General features: G+C 36.5%; 1 protein-coding gene across 2 annotated transcripts; it reads right to left on the bottom strand.

The window, feature by feature from the left end:
• Positions 1-4,632: 4,632 nt before the first annotated feature.
• On the bottom strand, positions 4,633-11,849 carry LOC139130897 (uncharacterized). 2 transcript variants are annotated; one of them, XR_011552010.1, is made up of 4 exons: positions 10,134-11,849; positions 9,554-9,840; positions 5,945-9,311; positions 4,635-5,404 (listed from the first exon to the last, which is right to left on the bottom strand). XR_011552010.1 is itself a non-coding variant. In XM_070696704.1 (3 exons), exons 1-3 carry the CDS (start codon positions 10,623-10,625, stop codon positions 9,086-9,088), a joined length of 1,005 nt encoding a protein of 334 aa, XP_070552805.1. In that variant the 5' UTR covers positions 10,626-11,849; the 3' UTR covers positions 4,633-9,085. The 2 variants fall into 2 exon arrangements, 1 of the variants encoding a protein (XP_070552805.1); XM_070696704.1 differs by having other exon boundaries at positions 4,633-9,311.
• Between the last annotated feature and the right edge of the window lie 282 nt (positions 11,850-12,131).

The raw sequence follows: 12,131 nt of genomic DNA, 5'->3' as shown, positions 1-12,131 counted from the left end.
TGGCACTCTGTAATTATTACTCTGTTCCTTGAATTTAGCAAAAAAGTGTCGCAAAGTCCATGAATATGGAATAATAAAATTCTAGTGATCCGCATCCATGACGGTATACCGGTATATGAGGTCTATGAATGACTGAGCTACATACCGATATTCTTATGTAAATTTTCTATAGAGATCATAATCTGCATGCGGTTATGCATGTTCTAAACCACGCAAGTTGAGTACGCACATTACAAATTTGGATTTTTATTTCACAAGAAAATCTATTGTTAAAGTACAATAGATTAATTTTCAACAAAACTAGAACACAACATAGTTTCAAATGGATTTAATACTTAACTAGAATTGTCAAAACATTGAAAACAGCAATATCAGTCGAAATCGTCAGAATAAACAAAATAACGTCATGAGTGTTTATATTCAGAAATACATTAACAGAAAATTACTCACCAAACTTTGTATTAGCAATCATGATCTAGCGATTGAAAAAGGGAGACAGTACACTGTTCCAAAAAACCCTAATTACTGAAAGATACTGCAATCAGTGTAACACCAACAGTATTGAAGATGAAACACACTTTTTATTAGTCTGTCAGAAATACAAAGTCCAAAGGAAGAACTTTTTCAGTAAAATCAATTTCCCAAATGATACAACTGAAAATCACCTTATTTCACCAACAAAACAAGAGTTATCTTTTAATGAACAACTTGCAGATTATATTTTTACTTTATATAAACAAAGAAATACCTAGTTATATCTATTATTAGCTACTATTATTATACTGTCATACTTTATCTTTTAATATTGAAGAAAAATTTGAACTTATTTTTGGATCTAATTTTTACTATATTTACAAGCGAGCAATAAAATATTATTATTATTATTATTATTAACAAACAGAACATACCAGTTCCTATCAAACCCTAATTATTTCAATTTGCATATTGCTTTTCTTTCTTGCTAATTTGCATATCAACATGTAAAAATACGGGTTTTATTTTTTCACCTGCAACATGAAATACGGCAATACAATGCCATTCATTTACTTCTGAGGTTTACTATTGCCACCCTACAGCACCTTCGTTATTGAAATATTCACACAGAGTATTTCTTAAATGCTTTTTGCCCCCTCTGTTCCCCTTGATGGTGGATGCCTTTGTAGACTCATCATACGGCCACTTTCATTGCGCCAACTTCCATCAAGTATACCATGAGTGACAGGATCAACTATATCTGTTGACCCTGGCGGTGTGTACACAGGGTTGCAGTTGGATGGGACATTAGATAGTTGTTCAAATCACAACACAGTTTCTGGGGGTAGGTTTATTGGAGCAAGGAAAACTAAATCTGCTTGCAAGGATATCAAAAGCATTCTCTATAACTCTCCTTACTCTAGATAGCCTGTAGTTAAACCCATGTCTTTCTAAGGGAAGATTTCTATGAGGGTATGGTTTCATGAGATACTCTTTTATTGGAAAGGCATCATCAGCCACAATCATGTATGGCAACTTCAAACTTGTGCCTGGAAGATATGTTGGCTCTGGTAAATTTAAATCATTTGATTCAGTTCAGTTCAGTTCAGTATAATAGGAATTCAATATCTTGCGATAATAACATCCCATGTCAGATCCTGTTGATGGTACGGAAGTATCTATCAATGTTATTCTTGAAACTATTTACATCCTTCGAAAGTACTACATAGTCCGGTAATGAGTTCCACTCATCAACAATGCGAAGGGAGAAGGAGTATAATTGCGGATATCCAGTCTACACAATTTCTTTTGCAGTTTCTCTACATGTCCTCTTGTAATTTTAGACAGACAACCATCCATTATTATGTTGCAGTCATCTATATTAATATTCAAGATCTTGTACACTTCTATCATATCACCTCTCACACGACGACTTTCCAAGGTAATTACCCCTACAAAACTGAACTGCCTATTAGCCAGTCCACATTTCTGTGTGGAACAGTTTGAATGTTTATTTGAGGAAAAATAGGCAGTCCATAGCAGTCCAACCCGCCACATGCCAGTATTGGAAATATGACATGTTAAAATTTGAACATTCATCACTAGTTATGCATGTGAAATCAGACTCAGCCATGTGAAGTAACCATTCATTACCAGTCCTACTGAATTCATGACAGAAGGGAAGATTGTCAATTTATTGAATGGTACCTTACATATGTGGTAGTAAAAATTTAGACATGCATTAATAAACTGCAAGGACTGACTTCTTGTCAATTCTCATGTCAATCTCATTCCCTATTGTCTATTTAATTTAAATAAATTAGGCGGCACCCATGTGTAGCGTTGTTTTTACTTGGGTTAAGTTTTTCAGGTGAAATTACTCATGTTTGCACTATAGAAATACTACATGGGTCACATGCACCGGTTACCAGTTAAATTGTTCTCAGACTTTAATATTTAGTGGATACAGAAGCAGTGGTTTGCAGTTTTAAAGTGACAGCTGGTATATAGCTGTAAGCAGTGGTTTGCAGTTTTAAAGTGACAGCTGGTATATAGCTGTAAGTTATTTATTTTGTTCATTTTGTGTTGTGTATTAACTTCACTTACTTTATTATTCACAAATTTAAGTTGAATTATCTCGTTCATATCATCAATACAACCAACATACACTTTGGGTGCATGTTATTATAAAAGTTCACTGTTATTGTTTTCAATTGAAGTTTAGTCCAGACTAAAATGTGATTACAAACAATATAACAATGCTGACTGTACATAATACAGGTTCTGAAGACTGGACATTTGAACATGCTTTAGAAAATAGAATAACATAAGCAATACTGGCTAACATGATTTTGAAAAGAGAGAAAAAACTGTAGTCAATATAAGAACAAAATTTCTGCCAAAATTATGAAGTTACAGACTATCCCTTGAATATGGTTAGAATTGGTTTAATTCATCTCCATTAAAAAAAGGAGACCAGGGATTTTCAGTATAAACCAATGAATTGACAAGAGGGAAGTCACTGCAAACATCTGCGAGCAGCCTCTAAATAAAATCAGCACAGATCAATTTAAACATCGTTTATTTTTATTTTCAAAACGTGAAATAATTAACACATGTTCACCGCTAAATATTCCATATGATCGGAACCTGCATTCTATTGAAAGGTACTCACATTTTCAGACGTAATATGGTTGGATCAGTCATTAAATATTTCTCATACGGTCCATTCGTTTTCGCGTACGTCCGTGAGCAACTGGCTATGCAGTCATGTATTGTACGTCATATCATGCCACAACAACGAACACACTTGCGATGGTTCTGCATCTGCCATTGTAAAACTTTCGCGACTACAACTTACATAAAACTTAATGGAGACGCAGTACGGGTACTGTTTTATTCCCCAACCGTACAAAAATCGAGCCGGATGGACTAACGGTTCTGACGATACAGGGTACGATGTCGTGACTTGGAGGGACCATGGTTTCCAAACGGAGTGGCCGGGACGCAAGAGGGTACGACGTGAAGGGTCCCGTAAATGAGTATGCTGGAATTTAACAAGGCAGATCAGTATTGCAACGGTGTTCACTTAGTGTGTCTGACTTCCGTATTTTAACTGATCTCTTCCTATTAAGTCATTTTTTGTTTATTATAAATATGAATACAAGAGAAGTCGGCCAGTTACGAACTCGGCCAGTTGGAGAAGTCAGCCAGTTACGAACTCGGCCAGTTGGAGAAGTCGGCCAGTGGGCGAACTCGGCCAGTACAGTATGCACCCAATTAGAATATATGCTCCATAATAGGGTTTCTTTTTCTGAAGTCTCACTAAAGTTATATGCGAAAGCGATCTAAATGTCATTCATAAGAGGGTGTAATGTTTGCAAACTTCACAGATCACAGTTCAACGCACCACAGTTGCGAGTGTAGTGATACGTACCGGCCGCCGCGTACTATTGCATAGAATATTTAGGGGTTATTACACGAAGTTTGGGCGATACCGCGTCGTATTCGAGTGATGTGTCCGTATTTTGACGAGTTGCGCAGCAACGAGTCAAAATACGGACACATCACGAGAATACGACGCGGTATCGCCCTAACTTCGTGTAATAACCCCTTTATCATACATGCATGCTTTGGTTATGACTTTTTTCCTACAGACGCTCCGAAATTAGCAACGAAATCAACTTGAAATCGACCTTGCTTCCTCCAGGCTGTACTTATAAAAAGTTGGTTGCTAAGGAGTGATGACAACCGTATCACTTCTTGATATTATTCCGCTATTGGGCCATTCCACTGTAAAGGAGGATTTATGGAGCACTTTTACAGCAAACAATTTAAATATTACGATGTCGACACAGGTTTTCACAATTTGAAGAAGATTTATTTTTAGTTTAAAATGACGGTGGATGTAAAACATAGGCGGGAGTCCACAAAATGGGTGTTTTTTTGTGTTTTAATACATAACCTCATCCCTGCGTGAAAGTTATGAGGCCGCCAAAATCGGGTCAAACACATGCGTTACACAATGGAATTTAGTTAGAAAACAAGATGGCCGCCAGCGCCCTCTACGGCCATTTGGCGATTCTTTTGTATGGGCAAAAAACTGTTACCACAGTACTTCTGTTGCTTTACTTACCATCAAAATTTCACTTAATCACATTTTATAAGGGACTTCTGTTATAATTTAAGTTATATATTGTACCAGTATTAAATATCAGTTTAATTAAAATATAAATGTATTTTTTTTATTTGTTTTAATTTCATTTTCAAGGGAATTCATCATGATAATTATCTTTCCACTTATTTTTTCATAACACCACCTACATACAGGGGTAGGGTTTTAGGGGAGATGATAAATACATTATGTGGTATTCACACACATTGTCAGACAATTGTTAAAAAAACTCTTGCTTGTGTGAGCTGTCTGCAAAACTATTTTATGTCATGCCTATAAAACACAAACAAACTAACAAACATCCTCACAACTCACATACTGATGCATGCCTCACAATTAAAATGCAACCATATTTTAATTTCATTCTGAACAAACATGCATATATTGTTTTTCCTTACACAATATGCATATGTTTATTTTACTGCAAATTACATGTCTTTGTTTTACATATCATAGATTATTTCCTTTTTTTAATTTCTGGTTTTACATGTTTTGGATTTATTTTGACGTGGTGATCTTTGATCATCTGTTCCAGCTTTTTCACATCTGGTCCAGGAATACATTTGTACCTTTCATATGCATCATTAAACTGATGGTGAATAGATTCCACCCCCTGCTCTGAAAAGAATCCCAATCCCCTTTTGAATTCCCTCACTCTCTCCATCACATGGCATTCCAGAAGGTGCAATTTTGGAAATACATTAAGAGATGGGAAGAATTTCCTGAAGTGCTCCATCAGCTTGCCTATAGAGGAATCTGTAGAAGAAGAAAAAATATAAAATATATATATTAATTTGAATTATTTACAATGCAAACATTTTTAAAACATGATAATCACACTTTTCCTCATATCAAATTTCCTTGTCTTTTCATGCAATATTATGCTTTAAAGTGTAGAAAGTCAAACTGACCACAATTTTGCCACTGCAGCTGGTGTAGTGAAGTGTTTCATGACAAAGTAAATAATTTCATGTTTGAATAAAATCTTTAACACAATCCCTATACATACATATTACATACATACACACACACACACATACATACATACATACATACATACATACCTAACAGTTCTATTTCTGCAGTTGTGAGCTCTCTGCTCAGTGAGTAAATGTTGTGACAGGTACTGAAATGTGTGAACAATGGTTGAAACTTGGCAGCTATTTGCCTTGCTTCACCAAGTACAATTCCAGAGTCACATACATTTTCAGTAATCTGTATGACAGTGTTACACAAAAGGGTGACATTTGCTGGCTGTAAAAATAGATGGACAATAAGTAAATTTCAGGTACTTACTATTTTAACTTTGGAGAATTTATCTGTCTCTGTAAATCTAAAGTAAAAGAACACTATAACATATAGAATAAAATATAACAAAATAAAGCCTGATGAAACTGAAAACAAAATGAAATCAAAAATACACAGATTAGTATCAACAGTTATGAGGCTGCAATAAACATGCATAGTATGTGTATGTGAGTAAACAAAATGAATAAATGTCAATAATGAATCCTAAATTAGGATCAACAGAACAAGGGCTGTATATAAGCCCCAAAAGAACAAAGGCTGTGAATAAGCCCAACAAGGATCAACAGATCAAGGGCTGTGTGTAAGCCCAAACAGAACAAAGGCTGTGAATAAGCCCAACAAGGATCAACAGATCAAGGGCTGTGTATAAGCCCCAACAGAACAAAGGCTGTGAATAAGCCACAACAAGGATCAACAGATCAAGGGCTGTGTATAAGCCCCAACAGAACAAAGCCTGTGAATAAGCCACAACAAGGATCAACAGAACAAGGGCTGACATGTATAAGCCCAACTAGGATCAACAGAACAAGGGCTGTGTATAAGCCCAACTAGGATCAACAGAACAAGGGCTGTGTATAAGCCCAACTAGGATCAACAGAACAAGGGATGTGTATAAGCCAAAAAAGGATCAGAATAAGCTGAAATTAAACCGTTTTGTTGACAGACCTTGCAACATTTATCAACATGATTGCCAACAAAAGCCTGGGAGTGGTAGCTCTGCAAATGCACATTTATTCTGGCCAGTGCTGTCTCTAACCCCTTTACAGTGAAACCTGCATGTGCTGGCAATTTGTCTCTAAACTCTGTAGCTTCTTTGCTCTAAAACAAACACAAAAGTCAGTATTAAAATCAACTGGATGCTGAAAGGGAATTCAGTTGGAATTCAAATGAAAAAAATAGCATATGAATCATGTTAACCTTTTGTTCAGATAGATGATACAGATGTTCTTTTTCTTCCTGCATTTGTTTGAATTGTTGAAGAGATGGCTGTGAGACATCATCATCATCATCATCATCATCATCATCATCACCAGACTGCAACATGATGTTCTCTATATGTTGGCTTAGACTGTCGGCCTTTTCTTTGCATGCTACAGATTCATTTTCACAGGCTACCATTTGTTCTACCAGCTTGACATACTCTTCAAAATGCTCTGATCTTAAGACAGGCTCATCAACGTCATCATCCTGCACCATGCTAGTAAAGATCTTAATGTCAAGTAGATGACAAGCATGCTGCAGGAGTTTAAAAAATCTATGAAAAATGCCGAGAGAGATGTGCAATACTGGCAAACAAACCTACATGTAAGAAAAATCAAATAGAATTTATTATTATATTATTATATTATGTATGCACTTTACTTTTAAAAAAATAAAACTTTTCAATATTGTTCTCTTTTTTGAAAATGTCATCTGTAGAGGTCAAACAGAATAATCAATCATGAAAGTTACACAGGAAAAGAACAAGTCATGAAGTATATACTGTGATAAGCACTCACAACAAAAGGACTGCAAAAATTGTCAAAAGTTACAGCTACTGTCCCTTTAATTGTTGAGTGTAATAGCTATGGTACCATTTAGATTATGCTGTGCACATATTGAAAAATATAACAGCTAGGTGTATTTACTCAAGATAATTTACTAACCCTGGACAAAGGTATGTCAAAGAATGGTTCTCTCACACAATTATGGAAGATCTTTGCTTTGTGCATGACACTTCCACACTTGTGGAAATCTGCCAGATCCTTCTTTATCTGATCTAGGGTTCTGATGGGCACTGGAGATCTCTCTGTAGGAGCAATATTAGCCAAATCTCTGGTCACCAGACACCATAAACAGAAGTATTTACCTAGCAATAGAATATGAAAATGTTCAGTTAAATGAACTAGGTGGCCTCATTTTGGAAACTGCCCCTGAAATAGGATAGCAAAGTCAATGTACATATACATACAGTATTGAAGTCAACTACATTAAATGTGTTGAGCTACCTACCGGTACATGTACTGTATATATCATGCACATTTATGAAAATAATGTGAGATTGTGTTGCTATAAAACATGCAACTAAAACTGTATTCTGAAAGTTAAATTTAGTTAGTCTAAATTTTGTAGCTAACCTTGTTACATGGTATTAAAGGGACAAAGTCACTTATTTTTGACATCATTTCTGAAATATTTGTTTCTTTTGAAATATTATTTATAGTGTTCTGTTCAACTCAATGAAATAGGCTCAATCTCTCATCAAGCACATGGCTGTAACAACGTGTGACTTCTACTATTACAATTTCTGGTATGTGCCAACAAATAAATGATAAAAGTCAACATGTTTTATGTCCATGTAGAGGTTTCAGTTGAGATGTGTCAACTAGTGACTGAGCACAAAGGAAACAAATAACAGAAAGCACAATAATAAGATTTGTCCCTTTAAGTAAAATGCATGCAAATTCCACAAAACTGCAACATTTTCCCAACATACCACTGGCACCAGACAAGCCATAGATCTTCAGTAAATACTCATAATCTCCTGATATCCACACCAATATCTGTCTCTCTCTAAACAAACAAGAGCACATAGGATCAGTATTTAAACACATGATATTGTCATGAAATCTGAAAATTAAAAATAATATTCCATTTGAAGAAAGACTAACATACTTCCATTCATAGTGGTCCAGTGTCTTGACATCTCCCTTGTTCAGCTCCATGGCAGTTCTCAGGTTTCTGTCTGAATCTTTGGCCATGAACATATTCCACACAACCGTGTTATCACAGCTGTTATGTTCTCTCACATTCATGATTTCAAAGACAGACTTCATAAAACCCTCCACCATGGTCTCCTCCAATTTTAACCCAGACTTCTGATGCTGAAATGATGTCATTGGACACCAATTTACATGTACTGAAAATGTGTGAGAAAATTATCAAACATTTATTAACAATAAGCATTCCAATCATAGCAGGTATTACATCACAGTGTATAATGCTTGAGATGATTTCTGTAACAAAATGAAGTATAATTCCAAACATAACAAATATGATAAGTGGCAAAGTAGCATATTTCCCTGCTCCAGATATACCTATCAAAGGAAAATTAAAATTAAGTTGTCACATTAACCACACAAAGAATGATTATTTGTACCTCTGAAAATCTTCCAGCCTTGATATCACAGTGTCAAGAAGACTTGACACTGCAACACAGGGAGCCATTCTGAGTTCCTGTAGTCTACTCCCATCTGTCCCTTTTGAAGTGAAAACAAAGGGCAGATTCACAGCTTTGAGGGGAAACTGCAGTGTACGTGCTGTCGCTCTATCCCTTCTCTCACCATCTATTTTGATGTTCCACTGCCTGAACCATCTGAAAAAGTAAAACACAACAGTGTACAAGAATACTAAAACAATATTTCATACTGCATCTGAAAAAAACAGAAAAAACAGTATCAGAATCTTTACTGAATATAATCTGTCTGAACTGCACACCAACATGTTTGTGAAATGTAAATAGTTTTTATTGACCTTTAATATTTTGGGACTAAATTATGGCAGATCTATTGATTATTAAATTTGATAGAGCATGAGTTCAGACAGATTTTATTCTACCTTCTTAATTTACGGAGTTTCGACCATGTAATACCAAGGTCTGCTTTCACAAGCAAACCTGCCCCTGGTTGGATGGTAGGTATAATTCCCACTGATGTCAACATCTGCTTCCTATCTGCTTCTCCCATCCTTTTGAGATCTACCGCTGCCTGGTGTGTAGATCCAGCTTCTCCACCACTGACTTCCATTCTCACATCTGTCACCAATTTTGATCTGTTTACCAAGGTGCGTTTGGAGCACTCATCACTTGATTTTCTGGGTTGAGTTGCCTTCATCATAACCAGTGGCTGCAAGACAAGGAGCAGATATTAAATTTTTTCTACATCAGTATTTTGCTCTCGGTGCATTACAGCATATCATATTTTCACACTAAAAACTGATCAGTCTATCAAGTACATTTTCAAGTCATATGAACCCCAAATTTGATTTGTTGACAATTTCTAATGTCATAGTCTGTACATGAATAGTTTAACTTACTAAAAATATGTAATGAGAACTTTGAATTTCAGTAATAGAGACTGAAAAACAAGACTAAGATTTCAAAAAGAAAAGAAAATATTTTACATGCATGTACACTTACCTGTCCTTTTGTTTTGAATTTTATCACATTACTTCCTTTACTGTTGTCAATCTTGTGTCTCACAATTGCAGTAGCAAGATCTTCAAACTGTCGGTATTTGCTTATTTCAGTGATGTTTGATGTCATATCTTTCAACTTTTCAATCATACTGTCATCTTCCTTGCCTTTCTCCTTCCTTTGTTTTTCTTCCTCACGGCAGTAATCATGATCATTATGAACAGCTTGGAAATGACAGGTCTGGTTGTGACATCCGCTTGCTGCATAGTCACACCTGATGTACTGATTTGCAATGATGTTGGAAAATAGCAGTGGAACTGCTTGTACCATATCAGGAGTGATATGGATGCGACAGACAGGGCATGATGTTGAAACTGCCAACCACTGTGACAAGCATTCTTTACAAAATATGTGGGGACCTTTACAAGCCAGCTGAACACATTCATCCAGAATATCCTTACAAATTGGACATTCTATGTCAAGCTCAGATTCCATATTTGGGAAGCGGGTTTTGCTTAAATTCAGGTTGCTTTCAGTTTTGCTGTTGCTTTCTGGTTGACAATTTGTTGCATCTGCTCTTTGATTTGTTCTTCTCCTCTAACATATGTGTTATCAGTGCCTGTCTTGATTTGCTTTGCATCTTCACTGTCAAAGCGTTTTCCTCTGTTTTATCTCACTTTCCTTTTCCTACCTCCCTTGCTTCCCACATCACAGACAACACACTTTCCACACCTAGGATGTTTTTGCCAGTCAAACACTTGGATCCCAGGTCTGTAGCGCCTACCGTCAGCCACACATTGTTTGTACGCATCAATACAGTGTTTACAATTCTTACAAAATTTGTCAGGGTGAATATCACTCTGATCACTGAGAATATCGACGGAAAATCATAAATGTATATCGAGATAAAACTCACGGCATGAATACGTTGTGCTAAGCAGCTTTGACCCACAAATACGGCAGCGAATTGAAATAAATTGGCGATGAAAATCAAGATCCCTCGCAGACGACATTACGAACTCTGCATTTGGAATTCCCGCCGGTGCCGATTGACGCCGTGACCATGGGGACCAAGCACAATAGACAAACAAAACCCGACGACCGCACAAAAAACCCGAAGACTATGGACACACGCCAGCCACTCCGCCATACATTGACGCACTCGAGAAAACTTGTTTCCGATAATAAAAAACTGATTATATTACGAAAATAGCACTTCAAAGTACATGACACAATTTCCGGTTTCACAGAAATCGAACAGCGAGGTAGAAATACCTGATAAGCAAGTCCAACTTCAAAACGCTCGTACGCTCACATGAACTCATGGCCGCCGCCATTACCCATACAAGAGAACATCGGGTATCTTCGTATTTACATTCGGAACTTCCGACTTCGACCCGATCACCATATATAGTTAAAAACGCGGCAAAAAACTGTACTCTCGGAATAACGAACAAATCCGAATCGAAATCTCGAAGATCTCGCGAGATTTTATAACTAACGAGAGGGATTGTTTGTTCATTTCTTTCCTCGTTACTAAACTGCGCGTATTCGCTATATGTAACGCATGTGCAAAATACTCGCGCCACGCTCAACAGTCCGGGTCAGCTCCAAAATTGGAGACTCATTATGATAATGTATTCCGGCATTCAGCCAATCATCGACCAGATTACATCATTAATAAAGTACAGGTCACGCTGGGTCACAAATTACCCACCAAGTGAGATCGGCAGTTTTGGGCCGCTTATTAAGCCCCTGTCTTTTGAATTTCGACGAATTTCGACAGTCAACATAATCCATGTTCTCTGCAGAAGGTCATGTCCAACAAGGAGTCCGATTTAATAGTGAACAAATATTCGAAATATTGACGATTCATTTCTACCCCAAGTTTATCGATTTCGCTCAAGTACCGAGAATCATTTTGTGGATGTTCGTCATCTCTATTAGAAATACTGTTATAAAGGTTATTTGTGTAGGTACGCGTATAACATTTTGCAAGAA

Source organism: Ptychodera flava, chromosome 4 (genome assembly GCF_041260155.1).
Source record: "Ptychodera flava strain L36383 chromosome 4, AS_Pfla_20210202, whole genome shotgun sequence".
Taxonomy (NCBI): domain Eukaryota; kingdom Metazoa; phylum Hemichordata; class Enteropneusta; family Ptychoderidae; genus Ptychodera; species Ptychodera flava.
Note: the sequence above shows the minus strand (reverse complement) of the source record. Positions and strands in the feature narration are given on the sequence as shown.

Coding starts and splice junctions, on each gene's coding strand:
- LOC139130897 (XM_070696704.1), bottom strand. CDS start 10,625: ATGGAATCTGAGCTTGACATAGAATGTCCAATTTGTAAGGATATTCTG. Junction 9,841..10,133: donor AATTCAAAACAAAAGGACAG/GTAAGTGTACAT, acceptor CTTGTCTTGCAG/CCACTGGTTATGATGAAGGC. Junction 9,312..9,553: donor AAACTCCGTAAATTAAGAAG/GTAGAATAAAAT, acceptor TTACTTTTTCAG/ATGGTTCAGGCAGTGGAACA.